The sequence below is a fragment of the Zeugodacus cucurbitae genome, chromosome 2 (assembly GCF_028554725.1).
Source record: "Zeugodacus cucurbitae isolate PBARC_wt_2022May chromosome 2, idZeuCucr1.2, whole genome shotgun sequence".
Lineage (NCBI taxonomy): Eukaryota > Metazoa > Arthropoda > Insecta > Diptera > Tephritidae > Zeugodacus > Zeugodacus cucurbitae.
In genome coordinates this window covers 7,297,032-7,316,657 of record NC_071667.1, presented here as the reverse complement: position 1 = coordinate 7,316,657, position 19,626 = coordinate 7,297,032, and the positions used below count along the sequence as shown (strand labels likewise).

General features: G+C 37.0%; 1 protein-coding gene across 1 annotated transcript; it reads right to left on the bottom strand.

Moving 5' to 3' along the window:
* Nucleotides 1–4,797: 4,797 nt before the first annotated feature.
* LOC105210068 (protein twist) lies at nucleotides 4,798–18,079 on the bottom strand. The gene is made up of 4 exons (XM_011180797.3): nucleotides 17,630–18,079; nucleotides 15,388–16,063; nucleotides 14,995–15,302; nucleotides 4,798–5,574 (listed from the first exon to the last, which is right to left on the bottom strand). Exons 2-4 carry the CDS (start codon nucleotides 15,711–15,713, stop codon nucleotides 5,177–5,179), a joined length of 1,032 nt encoding a protein of 343 aa, XP_011179099.2. The 5' UTR covers nucleotides 15,714–16,063; nucleotides 17,630–18,079; the 3' UTR covers nucleotides 4,798–5,176.
* Nucleotides 18,080–19,626: the final 1,547 nt, after the last annotated feature.

Below are 19,626 nucleotides of genomic sequence, written 5' to 3'. Positions count from 1 at the left end.
AGTTACTATAAAGTGCTATAACTAAGCCACTTATAAAGCTATGAAAATCAAGGTGATCACAATATATAGGGACATTTTTGGATGTAATTTTTTTGAGAAAGTGAGATTGACAGCGTCACCAGTTCGTGCGATCATTTTTCACAACTTTCGACGTGGATTATCGCGACAAGAGTGCATCGATGAACTAAAATCTTTGCACTGTGAAAAACTGGTACAACGAATTCAATCGTGGTCGACGCTCGCTCAAAGACGAATTCTGCGAAGGTCGTCCAAAAACAGCCGTTGTGCCAGAAAACATCGATGCCGTACGTGAACTGATAATGCAAAACCGTCATGTAACATACCTTCAGATAGAGGCATGCCTATGCATATCTCCCACCAGCATACATTCGATATTGCATGAACACCTGGCCGTAAAAAAGGTTTGTTCTCGTTGGATCCCGCACAATTTGACAATCGCTCAAAAAAAGTGCTTCGAAAATTGGTTTGAGCGTATATACACACATTTCCCAATATCATTTGATTATACATGTTAACTTTGATTATACATAAAAATTAATGAAATCGGATATTAACCACTACTACTAAAAGTGCGATAACGAAAAACTCCAGAAACACTAAATTTTACAAAAGAAATGACAGAAAGCGGTTGCACCCAAAGTTATAAAAATAATTAAATAGGCGTGGCGTCGCCCACTTATGTGTGTACGTATACGATCACTTACGCTCTTTTAGTACCTGCCAAGACTTTGCCCATGCCTGATCATGATTCATGAACCATACTTCCGAAACTACTCTACCAATTTCAACGGACGCCTACTTCCCATATTCAACAATGTTCAAGTCCATCTGAATCGTTTACTTTACAATCTATAATATTAAGCACCAGTGAAGATATCGGAAAAAATCTTTGCACAAATACTACATTTTTAGTGTGAAATGCCCGTCCAAAGATCGCTGAAATCGGACAAAAAGTTTTCAAGGCCGCAGATACCGAACATGAAAGGCTTGTAACCCATTGTTTACCGAAAATAAATCAAATAAAAAATGACCAAAAGCAAGTCGATACTTCCTCTAGCCTTCAATACCTTATAAGCGGCTTTTCAAACTTCCGGCCGCCGTTATACTGTATATATCGATTATTATGTGAGATATCAAAACAAAATTAATTAAATTAATATATTATATAATTTTGGATATGATATAGATTGGTGGCGAAAAAGGTGGAAACGGTCTAGGGATTACCCCGGCCCTCATATATATGTATATAGTGATTTTCGTTATTCTAGACGCTTTATGCGAAATGGGTAAAAGTTTGTCTTAACTTAGTATAATTAAATAAACAAATTTCGAGAGTTTAAATGGTAGCCTAGAACGTAGCCGACCTTTTTTGTTTTCTAATAGCCTTTTGTATGTTTGGCTCGAGTAAGCTCCTTATACACCGAATTGTACATGGAAATTTAACCACAAAAGAAATTTATAGTTATAGTATAGTAAATCAGTCGCCGTTTATGGAACACTAAAGGTCTTTGTATGCTTTCCAGAATTTCATAATTTTTTAGCTACGTGCCTTGATTGTTTTAACTTATCTTCCAAATTGAATAAAAAATATAGTAACAACAATAATAATTTTCAGCAGACCGGAAATAATTGTCCGCCCCCTTTATGTAACCAGCGTCGCATACGCAAAACATCGGTCATTATATTCCAATATAACACACGTTATGCTTTATTAAACGATAAATATATACATACAGACAGACAGACAGACTTACATATGAAATTAGTTTAAAAAACGCAATTCTCTATACCCCTCTTCTATGAACTAATGTGAGTGAGGGATGATGAATCCAGGTGTTCAATAAATTTGTTAGTTCGGCAGGCGATAAGAAATATTTGTGGCAACTAACAATCGCTCACATCTCAACAAACATACAGATTGGATATAATGGCAGTAAAAAAGGTATGCAGTGGTGGCGTTGGTGGTTGGAGTGGGTGCATGTAACAAAGTGCATTTTTAACCCTAGTTGACATGTGCACAAGTGCAACAATTATCACTACAAAAACAAAGGTTACCTGTTAGTCTTTATTTTTTTGTTATTTTTAATATTTTTGTTGCTCAATTAATAGTTATTGTAATACTTTATACATAAGGCATATGCCTTGCATGCGTTTAGTGGGTGGAGGCCAATACAATTTTTTTTTCGTTTTGTTACGTATAGGAAATCATAATTATATGCTCAGCGGGTGAAACAAGTAATTACGATACGATATTTGAGCGAACATATTTCAGTGAATGGCGTGACATATTGCAGCAAGTAGAAAATATAATTTTTAATAGTTGGGCGCCCCCAACAGGGAGATATGTATATAGATTAACAGATTTCGTTTACTAAACATTTTTCTTTTTACATTGATTAGTTTTGGTTAGAAATATGTAACTTATGGAAAGAGAACAGCATCACGGAAAATAATCCATTGTCTTCTTATTGCTAATTTACACATGTAAATTATTATTTTTATTGTCCTTATTATACCTCGGCTAAGAACCTTTAGAACTGCTTCAATTGAGTTCGTGTGGATGAGCTGACGAAAATTCACACTCGCTAATGTTCCATTTATTATATACAAATCTTTCCCTTTATCTTTCTTTTGAGCTCCCGTAGAGTCGCAGCTTAGACGCCAAAGTTTCATCCAATCTTTCATTTCATCTTGGTCAGATTGGCTTTTATTTTCCTTAGCTAATTACTTTTCATGGAGGGAACACTTCTCCGACCTGCTGAATGGCAGTGATAGTACAACACCAGGAGATGGCGAACCCGATCCCCCAATCGATGACGATGGAATAGATATTCCATTACCCGACCATGAAGAAATTCGAATAGCAATTATCCGCTTGAAGAACAACAAAGCGGCGGGGGCCGATGGACTACCGGCCGAGCTAATCAAATACGGCGGCGAAGAGCTGATAAGGTGCATGCATCATGCAGCTTTGTAGAATATGGTCGGAAGAAAGCATGCCCGATGATTGGAATCTCAATGTGCTCTGCCCAATCCATAAAAAGGGAGACCCCACAATCTGCGCCAATTACCGTGGTATAAGTCTCCTCAATATCGCATATAAGGTTCTGTCGAGCGTATTGTGTGAAAGACTAAAGCCCACCGTCAAAGAACTGATTGGACCTTATCAGTGTGGCTTTAGACATGGAAGACCGACAATGGACCAGATATTCACCATGCGCCAAATCTTGGAAAAGACCCGAGAGAGAAGAATCGATACTCACCATCTTTTCATCGATTTTAAAGCTGCCTTCGATAGCACCAAAAGGAGCTGCCTTTATGCCGCGATGTCTGAATTTGGTATCCCTGCAAAACTAATACGGCTATGTAAACTGACGTTGAGCAACACCAAAAGCTCCGTCAGGATCGGGAAGGACCTCTCCGAGCCAAACGAGGCTTCAGACAGGGTGACTCACTATCGTGCGACTTCTTTAATCTATTACTAGAAAAAATAATACGAGCTGCAGAGCTAAATAGAGAAGGTACAATCAGGAAGGATGATATTGATATCATCGGTAGTAACAACCGCGCCGTTTGTTCTGCTTTCTCCAGACTAGATAAAAAAGCGAAGCGTATGGGTCTGGTGGTGAATGAGGACAAGACGAAATATCTCCTGTCATCAAACAAACAGTCAGCGCACTCGCGTCTTGGTTCCCACGTCACTGTTGACAGTCATACCTTCGAAGTAGTAGATAGTTTCGTCTACTTGGGAACTAGCGTTAACAACACCAACAATGTCAGCCTTGAAATCCAACGCGGAATCACTCTTGCCAACAGGTGTTACTTTGGACTGAGTAGGCAATTGCAAAGTAAAGTCCTCTCTCGACGCCTAAAAATCAAACTCTACAAGTCGCTCATTATTCCCGTCCTGATGTATGGCGCCGAAGCGTGAACGATGACAACATCCGATGAGACGACTCTTGGGGTTTTCGAGAGAAAGGTTTTGCGTAAGATTTATGGTCCTCTGAACATTGGCAACGGCGAATACCGCAGACGATGGAACGATGAGCTGTACGATTTATACGACGACATTGACATAGTTCAGCGAATAAAAAGACAGCAGCTACGCTGGCTAGGTCATATTGTACGAATGGATGAAAACACTCCAGCTCTGAAAGTGTTCGATGCAGTACCCGCTGGAGGAAGCCGCGGAAGAGGACGACCTCCACTCCGGTGGAAAGACCAAGTGCAAAGTGACCTGGCTTCACTTGGTGTTTCCAGTTGGCGCCAAAAAGCAAAAAGGAGAAACGAGGGGCGCGCTCTGGTGGATTCGGCTATAATCGCTTAAGCGGTTTCTACGCCAAATATATATATATATATAATTACTTTTCATGACTTCAATCGTCCGAAAGCGAATATCTAGGTACCGGATTTTGAAAGTATTTTTTGAAAAACTAAGATCTTCAAAGGTCCAAATTTTCTGTCTCTACTAACATCGGTAGTATTTGGAGTATATTTTCTTAAAACAGTACCAAAAGTCCTTACCTGTGCATTGCTCTATCAGTATCCTCAGTCTGCAATTATCCATTAAATCAAAAAAAATTGAGCTCTCCCGAAAATGAGAACTCACCGAAATTGTGTTAGAAGCCTTTTTTCTCGCCGGAATAAAATCGATCTTCAACCTTCAGATTCTGCATAATATTTCGCCTTTCCTATTTTCATTTTAATTGCATAACCTCTATAAATATATATAAACAGGCTTATTTTTGATATTTTTATTGACTTAGAACACTCTTTTTTCGCAATTTTCTAAAGAGTTAAATTCAGCTTTAACCTTAATATTAGTTATTCTAATTAAATAAATATTCACTTAAAATTAATATACCACAGAAGAACTTGTTTTAGTTAGTAAATAAGTATGTCTTATGATCATGACTTAGAAGAGTTTAGGCTAATGTGTTTAGCGAGGAGTTTATAGCAGAAACTTGTTGTTTGCCTTAGCGCCGAAGAAGAGCTTTTACTTATTATTTGTTTTAAAATATTTTTACATATTATATTTAGTTACTACTAACACGCTTTTGACTAGCATCGTTTACAGAAATCACCACATCATTATCGCTTGTTTTTGTTTTTTTGTTGTTAATTGCACGCTCGAATTGCACCTTTACTCTACCACTTAGATTCCATTTTGGTGCATGCTATTGACATTAACGCCTTGCTGCTTTGATGTTCCAATCCCATCCGCAGTTCCACCACAATATCCCTCAGTTGATGTGCTGCCGCCGCCGGTACTGCTACCTTCGCCTAAATTACTGTAGCCACTGGTTGAATCATCGCTTTGATTGCTATTCTGATTATGATTGTTAAACTGTTGTGCTGTTGTTGTTATTTGGTGTTGCTGATGTTGTTGTAAAGGCATTTGTCCCAATGATTGGTGTCCATTGTGCTGCTGATGTGCGCTATGGTGTGTAGGTGCACGCGGATTTTCTGGTGTCCAAGTTCGTGCATAGAGTTTACTACCCGGATAGCGATCCCCCTTGCGATACCACGAGAGTGAGTGAGCAATACCGCCGCCTGTAAAGGTAGGAAATTTGATATATTATAAAGAGTTGAAAAATTTATTTTATATTTATATAGCTTAAATGTAGAGGTTTCTTAGACATTTATAGAAGAATAGTTTAGTTTAGGTTAGAGGCCAGAAGATCTCACTTGGATCACTCCTTTGTGATACCAATAAACTCCTTATTGACCAAAAAGACACTTGTAATTGGACATTGGAGGAGGAAATGTTTTGGTGAAACCTCACTTTCCTCCAAACTGGTTTGGCAACTTGCATCTTTCAGGATCCCAAGTCTCAACACATGTATGTATGTCGGACAATGCCCAGTAAGCACATCAATAATCGCACCAAGATGGATTTTGCTAAGAGAAAGCTCTGCCCAGGTGCTGGTGTTGTCGAGCGCTTGATGAGCTCATGTGATGTTTGTATGTCCTACGATCTTGCGCAAATGGACCATGGACTGCCAACCCGAACATCGAGGAAACATGTACGATGTCCATATATTTATGCTTCAAGATACAAAATTAATTATATAAAAAACATTTTTGCAATCTCAGATTATTTCAAAAATATAATCCAATGATTTTTATAGAACACCAAGTAACTGTATGTGCTTCACTTTAGGCCCGACGCACAAATAAAGGGCTTAATTTCCTCAATGAAAGTGTCAACAATTTCAACGCCCAAACAATTAAAATGCCAACAATTGCAATTACAACGAAAACAAAAACAGCAACAACAACATAACATGTTGCAGAATCCTTTCGTTGCATGTCCCCCTTCATGTTTACACGAACCCCAGCCGTCTGCTGGCTGGCTGGCTGGCTGCACTGACAATCAAGAATCCATTAGCAGCAACATTACAACCCCATTAGAGGTCATGATGAGCAAAGGTAAGCCCAACTTGACGACGGCGCATAATCTCTGCCTCTGCGCACACACTCATGTTTGCCGTTATCCGCTGTTTGTTATTGCAGCTGCATGCTGTGCCACAATTACGCTTCCGCAAGTGGTTGCCGCTTTGCTCTCGTTTTTGTTATTGTTTGACAAATAAGAGTGCGTGTGTCTGTGTGTGTTTGCGTAAAACGTTAAAAACGCGGATGCTGATTGCCTTTTGGCACTTTATTTTTTTTTTTAACGAATTATCCTTTAAGAATTTTTTGTGTGTGTCTGTGTATGCCACGGCTGTATTGTGTTGCATGTAAGCGCAGGATTTTCGGCAGTTGTAACAACAACAACAACTTTGCAGGAAAGCATAAGCTGCCAATCAGCGCGTGTTGCAGCACCGAGGGTAGCAAGTATCTATGTTTTCTATGCTGTGCGGAAGGATGTGCTTGCTCTCACTGGTTTAAATATGCGTTGGTTTGGAGGGCGTTCCGCTCATTGCCACCAGTTTCCTGCCAAACAACTTAAGTTTCGTGCAATTTGTTGCGGCGGTAAGCAATGCGCTTTCCTAGATATTTTGTGTGGGTGGCCGAAGGGTGGGGTTTTTGCCAAGCTGTGTTGTTTCCCAGATTTGAAGTGCACGAATGGTGTTGTTCAAGTGCTTACGCTTAACAAAAGTGCAGAGCTCACTTCATTATTTACATTGGTGTCAGTTTCTTTGTGAAGTGTTTGTTGTATTTACTCTTATTTTGGGTGCTTATTTGTTGCTTGTTGGTGTGAAAATGCGCAAGGCGTGCGCTTAATATGGGCAGTCATTAAAAATTTCGAAAATGTCTTTTCATTTTGAATGCTCAGGGACATACTTTCTTTCACGTCAGATATGTGATGAAGCTTCTACTCTTAATTAGATTGTGTAATTTATGTTAGTTCGGAAATACGCTCATTGTGTTGAAAACTTGTCGTTTTTGGCTAGAAATATGAATGTAGGGTTAAATTTCTAAAATGATCACTCAAATTCGTATTTTCCTGGCTTTTTATGTAGTCTGGCTGACAAAACACTCAGTTCAGTCTTGGAAACAACAAGATATCAATGTATATCTAATTTGGACTGTACAGAGGGTAATATAGGTGGTGTGTTCAAAAAATGACGGGAAATGTAAAATTCTCTAAAATCTTACGAGTTTAGAGAGTCCAATTAAGAATTTATTTATTATGAATGATATACCCCTGAAGGTATTTCCAGCTGTATTTATTGCTTACTATGTCTGTAGCCCTTACTTTGACTAAGGTTAGACGTGTCCTTATGAGCTTGGCGATTTTCTTTTGTTAAAAGCTCTCATGAGGTACTATTTTCCTGAATTTTTGATCAAAAACGATATTGTAACGATGACGGAGCCTCCATATTCTATTTCCAAAAATAAAGAAATCCTAATGGACCGTCGTTTTACAGGCATAGCAATCACTGAAAGAACTAAAGGCTATCCCAAAAGAGTTGGAGTTTGCGAAGTGTTTCGATAATTGGAAGAACGCTGGCATAAGTGGATAATATCGAATGGGGAATATTTTAAAGGCGTCAACAGAAATGTAGATGAATGCATAAATTTTTAATTCCCAATAATATATCTCCCATCCAGCTTAACTTCACGTACCTGGTTCTAAGTTCGTGGGGTCTACACAATTTTACGAATGCAGCCGTATATCTAATTTGTCACATCACCAGCAATACCCAAAACACTTGCAAAAGTTTAAATAGAAATCATTTGTCGGATCTCCTTCTTTGTTTTGGTTGTGCCTCTTCATGCAACCCGAGTTTCTAAAAAGAGCTCTTAAGTGCTGAACTATCATTTAAGAACGTGATACAAGATTACTAGTTTCTTTTAAAATTGTTTTTGTGGTTATCACTATGACGATTTCTACTATGCTCGCCTCCTAAAACATGAAATATAAATTAAGCGCTCCCTTTTTACACCGCCACCCACAATTATACCTGCACCACTTTGTACATCCATCTCCAACGTTGTTTATTAGCTGTTCGTACCTTTTGTGCTTTGTACAAAATCATTCTACATTTTTGTATATACTCGTACATGAATTCCTAGTGTATGGGTGTAAGCCTGTCTATTGAAGTGTAGCCATATGTTGGCGTAAAATGAATTTCTCACGGTATGATTATGTTGATTTTCCCCATTTCACCGCTTTTTGATTTATTTTCATTGCATGTTTCCTCTTATCAGTTATTACATTATTTTTGTTGTAGTATGTACTTGTTTGTTTAGACGTTTTTTTTTCTGTTGCATCGCTATTACAGCTTTATTCAAGAACAATTTTCAGTTGCTAGAGCCAGAAATCAATAAATCAATGTATGTAAAGTATCTTTAATGCTATTGGAATCATTCGTTTTGGGCAAATGTTTCGTAAGAAGTATATAGTGAGGAGGATTCATTAACTTTAATAGCTCCCCAGCTAAGGCTCAAGCTTTCCAAAAGCTTTTAAGGCCTTGTCTAAGCTGATCTGTTCTATGAATTATTTTTCAAAAGCTCTACACTAACTAATGAAAAGGGAAGGACTTTACGGCAGGCAACTCTAGAAGCATGTTAGGTATGAGATTTGAGAGCGCCAATATTGGGACATATGTAGCTCGCATAACAGAGCTAGATTATGATTTCATAGCACTGCAACATCAAGTGACAGAATTAGTGCCTCAATTACTTCCAGAGCAAAATCATGTTTTCCATCAAGTTTTACGTAAAATAGACTCCGGTAGTGGTGGACTCTTCTTTCTCGATGCACCAGGAGGAACTGGAAAACGTTTTTACTTAACTTATTATTAATGTCCGTCAGAAAAGACCAAAAAATAGCAGTTGCCGTAGCTTCGTCAGGTATTGCCGCGACGCTATTAAACGGCGGTCGTACGGCACATTCCGTTTTAAAATTACCATTGAATTTGGCACAGGAAGATTCGCCCATCTGTAATTTTAGTAAAAATAGTTCACGAGGTAGAATTCAATCTTTTAGTGTGGGATGAAAGTACAATGTCTCACAAGAAGGCTATAGAAGCTTTAAACCGGACCCTCCAGGACTTGCGAGATAGTACAGATATAATGGGAGGCATGGTAGTTTTATTGGCTGGTGATTTCCGTCAAACCCTCCCAGTGATTCAGAGGGGGACACCAGCAGATGAAATTCAAGCGTGCATTAAATCGTCAAGCTTATGGTCGACAGTTAAAAACTCCGACTGAAATCGAATATGAGGGTGCATCTTCATAATGACGTGGATTCAGGACTTTACGCAGAAATGTTGTTGAAAATTGATGATGGTTGTTTAGACGTTGACGCTGAAGGCTACATATCACTGTCAAGAGAATTTTGTAATTTAGTAGAAAGTGATGTGGATCTCATTGCTAATGTTTTTCCGGAATAACAACAAAATTTGTGTAGTGATCAGTGGTTGTGTGCAAGAGCAATATTAGCACCAAACGAGGTTCAGGGAGAAATGAAGGAATATTTGTCAATGGATACAATTATGGATACGGAACTAAGTACTTCATATCCTGTGGAGTTTTTAAATTCACTTGAACTATCGGTACACCCCGTCACATAAACTTCAATTGAAACTAAATGTACCAGTAATGCTTATGCGAAATCTAGATGCTCCTCGGCTATGTAATGGAACAAAGCTTCGGATAACAAAATTGGGACAAAACATACTTGGCTACTATTTTAACAGGTGTCGGTAAGGGAAATAGTGTTATAATACCTCGGATACCAATTATTCCCACTGACCTTCCATTCCAATTTAAAAGGATTCAGTTTCCCGTCAAGCTTAGCTTTGCTGTTACTATAAACAAGGCACAAGGACAAACAATACAGGTAGCAGGAGTGCATTTAGAAAACCCATGCTTCTCTCATGGTCATCTTTATGTAGCCTGTTCACGTGTATCCAATGCCAGGAATTTACACAAATTTGCACGCGACAGGAAAACTTATAACATTGTCTACAAAAATATCTTAAATTAATACTTTGTATTTTATTTTTTTAAATTGTTAGAATTCAGAATTATTTATTTGTGTTACGGTGAAATATATTTTAACATTTGTTGTTGCATTTCAATAAGCATATATTAAAGTGTTGAAACTTCTGTCTGTAGTAATTTTTTAAAATTGTTGATCTCAGCAAAACAATCAAATTTAGTTATCATATTGACTCATTTCTATTATTATACCCTTACCCTTTATTTCTCATACTTATTTAATGACTCCACTGCGGGCGAAGCCGCGGGTAAAAAGCTAGTAGTCTCATAAAACTAAACGAGTTAGATATAGGTATATATGATCAGGGTGACGAGACGAGTCAAAATCCGAATGTCTGTCCGTCCGAATGTCTGTCATGTTCCTTGGGACCGTGAGAGGGTTGCTTTCGATGAGCAGAATCGGACCACTGCCACGCCCACAAAATGGCGAAAACCGAAAACACATAATGCGCCATAACTAAGCCATAAATAAAGCTATGGAAATAAAATTTGGTATGAAGGGGCATATTTGGATGTAATTTTTTTGGGGAGGTGGGCGTGGTCCCGCCCCCAAATAAGTTTTTTGTACATATCTCGGAAAGCAATAGAGATATATAAACCAAACTTTCTGCATTCTTTTTTTTCAGCCACTTCTTAATACAGTCCAAAAACGAAAGAAATCGGATAATAACCACGCCCACCACCCATACAAAGGTTAGGTTGAAAATTACTAAAAGTGAGTTAACTCAGTAACGAAAAACGTCAGAAACACTAAATTTCACATAAGAAATGGCAGATGGAAGCTGCACTCAAAATTTTTTACAAAATGTAAAATGGGTGTGTTGTCGCCCACTTATGGGTCAAAAACCATATCTCAAGAACTACTCGACCGATTTCAATGAAACTTGGTTTGTAATAGTTTCCTTACATCCCAATGATATGTTGTGAAAATAGCCCAAATCGGTTCACAACCACGCCTACTTCCTATGTACCAGAACTTTGAAGACAATCTGAATCGTTTACTTTACAATATATAAAGTAAATACTAGTGAAGATATCGGTGCAGAACTTTGCACAAATACTATGTTTATAGTGTGGCAGCCCCATTCTAAAAATCGCTGAAATCGGACCATAGGTTTTCAAGGCCCCATATATGGAACATGAGGACCTCGGTGCTTCTAACCTAATATTAGGGTTTCCAACTTTCAATGGACTTTATACAATATATATGACGCATATGTGGGTCAAATTGTGTATTATATAATATAAATAAAGTTAAATAAATAAATTGCGAGAGTATAAAATGTTCGGTTACACCCGAACTTAGTCCTTGCTTACTTGTTTTTAAATAAAAATCATAAATAATGGGGTAACTGCTTAAACATCCGCGGTATATCAGTTAAAAAACTAAAAACCGGTTCAAATATTTCACTCTCTAAAGTGGTTCCCGTAAAATAGAAACCAAAAAAAGACATAATTTTCCCCGTTAAAATAAAATTTATTTTTGTTTTGACAAAAATATACAACAAATTTGATAAAAAAAACTGTTTTCGAAATGATAAACAAACCTTAACCGCTATTCCCGTTTCGACTTGCACCCTTTGAGCTGAAAGAAGGCCCGTAGAAGAACGTAGATCAGCCAAATCTACATAGTAAATACAGCGCTCTTGCTGCCCTACCCCCTTTTTTGCATGCGCTGCCACATCATTCAATTTGAATAGAAAAATTATTAACCAAAAACCGTGACTAAAGATGGTTTTATTAGCGACGGCAGAAGGGGAAGCAGTAGGAAGGAATATATACACGCGTGCATCATTGCCACAAACACTACGTGCAACAGAAAGACATTTGATGAAGAGAGTATCAGCGGCAATTTATGAAATTCGCATTGCATGGCACAGAATGATCGATACTTCCGCTTCCCCTTCTAACTTTGCCAAGCACCTTTTTTTCGAAGGTTTTCATGAGAAAAGTGTGAAAATTCTAATTAGTCACACTTAACAGCTTATTGTGGCTGCTGTAAGCGGTTACTACTAATATACAACGCACACGCAGAAGAACGCAGAGCAAACGTATTTTGTGTTTGCCACCCTATCCGATCGCATTTATGGTGCGGTGTATTACATCGAGTTCAAGCTGGTGTTCTCGATCAAAGGATGTTCATTTCAGTGTGCAGCTTGCGGCGTAAATTCGCGGAAACGCACAATTCAAGCCATGAGTCGTCAATTTTTTCATATCTCAACAAAAAATATACGATATTTTGTGAAAAAATTCGAAAATTAAAGCAAATTATGGGTATATACATATTTGTGTGTAACCGTGGCTTCACTTGTGGGCGTAAACGCTTGACCAATTTGATTGATGTTCATGCGTTATAAAGAATGATTGTATAACATCAGCATCGCGTGCCAGATCTGCTTATGAGTAATAATTAGTTCAATTGTTTTGGGTAATATTTCGATGCACAGTTATCATTTTTCATTTTTACAAGTGAGGGACTAATGGTGGATACATATATGTATATAAAGATGTACGCGAAGAGGTCAATACTCCTCGAGCACTTTGTGAAGCCCGATATTTAAAGCCCGAGAAATTTTTGACCTCAAGACTGCCTACTGTATGACTCAGAGACTGTCTACGTTCCACGACGTCTTACGGAAACTGAGAAAGCACTAGCAAAGACGAGCGGTCACTCATTAGAGTGAACAACATGGGACTCTAACAGTATTAAGGATAACAACAAGCAGTGTTATTTGAAACTGAACGATGAAACTGTACATATTTTCATAGCAGAAAACGTACTTGAAACTCTAGTAATTATTATCCACCAAAAGCTCCATATACAAAGGTATTAATTACAGCGGTACTCTACTATTCAACTTTCTAGATCCGGTGCTGATATAACTAACATACTTATATACCGCATTTAAAGAACTTATGTATTAAAGGGTGATTTTTTAAGAGCTTGATAACTTTTTAAAAAAAAAAAACGCATAAAATTTGCAAAATCTCATCGGTTCTTTATTTGAAACGTTAGATTGGTTCATGACATTTACTTTTTGAAGATAATTTCATTTAAATGTTGACCGCGGCTGCGTCTTAGGTGGTCCATTCGGAAAGTCCAATTTTGGGCAACTTTTTCGAGCATTTCGGCCGGAATAGCCCGAATTTCTTCGGAAATGTTGTCTTCCAAAGCTGGAATAGTTGCTGGCTTATTTCTGTAGACTTTAGACTTGACGTAGCCCCACAAAAAATAGTCTAAAGGCGTTAAATCGCATGATCTTGGTGGCCAACTTACGGGTCCATTTCTTGAGATGAATTGTTCTCCGAAGTTTTCCCTCAAAATGGCCATAGAATCGCGAGCTGTGTGGCATGTAGCGCCATCTTGTTGAAACCACATGTCAACCAAGTTCAGTTCTTCCATTTTTGGCAACAAAAAGTTTGTTAGCATCGAACGATAGCGATCGCCATTCACCGTAACGTTGCGTCCAACAGCATCTTTGAAAAAATACGGTCCAATGATTCCACCAGCGTACAAACCACACCAAACAGTGCATTTTTCGGGATGCATGGGCAGTTCTTGAACGGCTTCTGGTTGCTCTTCACCCCAAATGCGGCAATTTTGCTTATTTACGTAGCCATTCAACCAGAAATGAGCCTCATCGCTGAACAAAATTTGTCGATAAAAAAGCGGATTTTCTGCCAACTTTTCTAGGGCCCATTCACTGAAAATTCGACGTTGTGGCAGATCGTTCGGCTTCAGTTCTTGCACGAGCTGTATTTTATACGGTTTTACACCAAGATCTTTGCGTAAAATCTTCCATGTGGTCGAATAACACAAACCCAATTGCTGCGAACGGCGACGAATCGACATTTCACGGTCTTCAGCCACACTCTCAGAAACAGACGCAATATTCTCTTCTGTACGCACTGTACGCATTCGTGTGGTTGGTTTAATGTCCAATAAAGTAAACTGAGTGCGAAACTTGGTCACAATCGCATTAATTGTTTGCTCACTTGGTCGATTATGTAGACCATAAATCGGACGTAAAGCGCGAAACACATTTCGAACCGAACACTGATTTTGGTAATAAAATTCAATGATTTGCAAGCGTTGCTCGTTAGTAAGTCTATTCATGATGAAATGTCAAAGCATACTGAGCATCTTTCTCTTTGACACCATGTCTGAAATCCCACGTGATCTGTCAAATACTAATGCACGAAAATCCTAACCTCAAAAAAATCACCCGTTATATGACTTTGTCTAACTTCTTTCAAGATCTTTCAGATTAGTTTTTATAGAGATGCTTACTACGAAACTGTCATAGAATGACGATGACTTTCAATATTTCGGACTGTCTTCGTCGAAATGGTTTTTCTATACTCAAGGCTCAACCCACTCACCTCCGACGGTATTCTTTTAAAGATCATACACATATTTTATCATTCAAATAGCGAACATTTTAACTTTTCGTGTCGTTTAAACCAAAGAATATATCAAAAAACTTATAAATACTATTATACAGTGATGGTACTCACTTCTATCTTTGAGTATAATCTTCTTGGGCGGCTCTTTTTGATAATTGCGCTGCAACGTCAAACCCGGTTCATTGCCATTCTTATCCTTTTTCACCATTTCACTCAGGAAAGTTATATAACTGATGGCCAACTTCAAGGTATCCACTTTACTCAAACGTTTCTCATACGGCAAGGTGGGTATATGCGAACGTAGCCCCTCAAAAGCCTCATTGATGCTCTGCATACGGCGTCGTTCACGCAAATTGGCCGCTTGTCGCTGTTGCGCCATCTGCGAGGCGCACTTCAAGCGACGCGGCTTGTGTAAGCGACTATTTTAGGGAATGAGGAAGGAATTGAAATCAAATTGCTAACGGAACAGAAATAACTGCTGTAGCCTTATTATATGCAACTCACCTCTTTTCATTATTTTCCTGATCACTATTGAAGCCACTGCTATACGCATCGTCCTCGTCACTCTCCGAACTATTATCATCATCGCCGAAGAAGAATTCCGAACTGGAGCTGGAACCATTCGTTGCTTGTGAGCCTTCGAAAAAGTGTCGCGCCATTGTCGCTTCCAAATCGAAATTATCGAGTGAGAACATTTTAGCGGTAATATTGGTTAAAGGTGCGGCGTGAAGTGTATTACTATTATTAAGATTGTTCTTGTTGTAGTTCCATACGCTTGTTGACTCGTCTAATTGTTTGTAAACACAATTATTTAATTGAATAATTGGCATTTAATGGTTTGCGCATTTCCTTTCAAAAACTCAACTTTCTAAGTGCGCACACGCGTCGCCTCCGATTTCAGCACTCGTATTTGACTTTTGACACTTTCGTTACAAAACGATACGAGTATGCCTCATGCTCGTCAACACAATCTTGCTAAGGGCCGCGTGTCCTACACGTGCACTTGACACCAGAACAAGTGTTCTTCGACAGCATACAGCTGTTGTCGTCTACTGTTTGTAGATTCTTTGTTAGATAACAATTAATTTGTTTATGATCGGAATCAGTGCTGTTGTCACCCTCTCTCTAAAAACTGCGCTCAATGTATTTGAATTCCTTATCAATTTGCTGGAATTACGTTCTATGTGAAGAGATAAATATGATTATTATCTGATGATGTTAGTTTGGCTCTTATTATATTGTTTATCATTAATTTATGATGACATATTAAGTGCGGATATTAGAGGTTATTGATTTTAGCGTATTGTAATAAAAATGTTTTACATGACTTTGGTTATCAAAATCGTTTTGTTTTACATAATATTCTATATTTCTTGCACTTTTTAATCTATGACTCATAAATGTGGCTTTTAATATAAAAGATATATGAAATAAAAGATAAAATGTAAAAGTAGTAGTTAATTTTAGAGAGCGCTCGGCTTGTCTTGGGACGGTAATCATGATTTTTTATATTTCCGTACTTAGTATGAATGATTGATTCTAAGCTAAAATCTAATAAATTTTTATAAAAGTTCTTCTTTTTTAGTTCGAATCGATCAATCTTGAGACATCTGTGGTGTGATAAAAGAAGCTTAGCACTTTGTTCGTTAGATAGTCTTTTAGAACCTAATTTGCATTTTAAAACATTTCAGTATTGCGAAGATCTTGATACAATAAAAAATTAGAAGTATTGAAGGAAAAACTTGATGAACTATCATCAAATATTGCCATCTCTCTAAAAAAGAAAATAGATAAATGACACGTCTTCTAATTGAAATTAAATCAAATACTAATCGATTTCAAATGAGATTTTTTAAAAAGTATTTAAGTGCATAAAAATTATATTTATTTCCTATTTATTGTAGTAATAATTTCAATTCCAAATTTTTCTATATGTTTAGCCGAACAGATATCTTATATACATATTATATATATCTAGGCATTGTTCTTAAATGAAGCATGTTGACGGTTTGAGATCGTTTTGAAACAATAGGGTGTTTTAAGAAATGCTTGTAGTCTTCAAATCGTTTGTCTGTCACCAATGACTGCTCCGAAAAAGTATTTCAATTATTGGAGTTCTTTTCTATACCTAATGTTCCAAAAGGACAGAGAAATAACGAAGATTTTGAAAAGAAAAAATTTTGAACATTTTAACCTTAGAAAAAATCGCGTTGTTTTCCTTACTTAACACAATAAAAAATCGAATGAGACAGCCATATGTACGTTATGGAGAAAAAATATAATATGTAAGATAGCAGCGAAATCGTCTGTGAAAACTATTTTCTTTGTAAAAAAAATTTAATGGTTTACAAAGTTCAATTCTGAGGAGGATATCGTTTTAATTGTTTCTCTATTTTTTTTTTAAGTTAATCATTTGACCAAAAAGATCGAGGATTTTGAAAAGAATAAACCATTTCTTCTACGAATAAAAGTAAGAAACCATTTTGACCTTAGGTTATCTTTAAATAATGAAATAAAAATTCTTATAAGACAGCCAAATGCACGTTTTAGAGAGAAAAGCGATTTGTAAGATAGTGAAATTGTCTAAATCCACCGCCAAAAACTTCTAAGTACACTTCGACGAAACTATTTTCTTTGTAAAAAAATGTTATTGTTTACGAAATATGTACATTTATGAGGTGCGTATCATTTAAGTTGATTTTTTATGTCGTTCCATTTTTTTTACATCAATTAATTAAAAAAATACCTCTAACTTTATGCGTTTTCAACTTTATAATTCACGATTTCATCGGATCCTTGATCTCGTCGAATTAATTGATATGCTATTTGTTTTCTTTTAACATTTTTAGATTCTGTTTTTGAAATAATTAGTAATTTTTAGTATTTTCAATTAAACACAACAGATATTAGCACATTTCTATTCACTGGCAGCACTTTTTTATTGAGAAAAACGTGATATAAAATATTTTTCATATATTTTTTTAATAACTTTTTTTCCATACACGCACTTAAATCTGCGATTTGAAAGCCCGTCGGTTGTGACAATCGCCAATTTATATTTAAACCGTTTTTAGGCGCAAAATCGCGTACCACTTCCGTTCACGAGATCGAACGACAAATTAATGCCTTGCGGCAGTTAAAAGTGGCCGTAGCATCGCCGATATCCTGACAAATTGATAAGTGAACGTTCTATGCACCCGCTCTACCTCCTCATAATGCAGTTATGCTCACTCATTTGAGGGGGTTGTTTCTGTGTGCTACAGGGTGGTGACTGTGCTGCCAGATTGTTGTACAGCTTGTAGTGATAATGAACCAAAGCAACGTGTGTGTGCGTGCTTTGCTGCAGTTAAGGCCACATGTTGGGTTGGGTGTGTGGACATTTTTCGACAATGATGGCGGCAAACTTCAAGGAATGTACTTACTGGGCGGAGCTTAGCACTGTGCCAATCGGATAGTGATTCGTGTGCTTAGTGTAGGAATGTTGTTATTTTATTTTTTTTACTCGCCAGAGGTGTCGAAGTTCAATACGACAGGTTGAACAGTGAAAAGGTTACATTTATGTGTATGTATATGGACATATGTATGTAGGTATTAAGACATCTCTATAAAAATTATTTAATGGCAAGATAACAAGCAAGTAATTACTTTATTTATGTCAACGAAAACTAAACGTACAAATTGCCATGTCCTTGGAAAGTACATACAATTGCACCTGTCTTCTTAAAGATTTGTTTAGCAATTCTTCTATAAAATATTGTTCTGATGCATTCTGTTCATTTTGTGAGTTAAATAATTCTTCCAGGATACTATACCATACCAAGAGGAGCTAACGATTTTCCATAAAATGAGGCCTGTTGAGGTTTTAACTTTTACCAAGATGTTCCATCCTTCCACGAAAGCTTTGACTATGACCCGACTATTAGAGTAAATCTTTCCTTCTTGACTTCCTTTAAACCCCCATAAGTCGTTCATTGTTAACCACATCTAACCTAGTCTCTAGTGTAGATGTCAGCTAGTATTCTAATATCCTTACTATATAATTCTTACCTTATAAAAATATAAATCTGCAGTGAGTGGTTTTGCCTTCGTACTAATTTGTTTATACAGCTGCACAGCTGCTCATCGAACAAATTTTCGTTAGTTCGCATAAATATAATTTGTTTATCATTCGTATCCTTAGGACAACGCAATCATAATAGACTACTCGTAAAACAACAACAGCAACGATTGAAATGATAAAAGAACAATATGTAATTTGTATAATGTTAACCTCAAGCAACAACAATTCGATTGATAGCCCACTGTAGATATCAAATGCCTGAAAATTAACCCTCATAAAAGTATGTGTAGGGTGATGACTTTCATTTACAAAGCAATGCAATACCAGTAGGAAATTTTGAACAAGAAAAGTATATGTAAAATGAAATGATACAATTTTTACAGTAATTTACGAGTAATTATTGAAATATATTAAATGAAGTATACAAAGTATGGGCGATTAAAAATAAATATAAACAAATTTAAAACACATTATTCAGATTTTTTTATACAATTGGGAAACATTTTGTATTAATTAAAATAAAATACTTAATTTCATGACGATATTTATATATAGAAATTTTTAAAATAATAAACAAATAATAATATTTTAGAAATACAGTGGAACTTCCATAACTCGAACTTCTATAACTCGAAGATCTCCATAACTCGAACACTTGAATTGGCAACAGCGTTTAGAAGCCA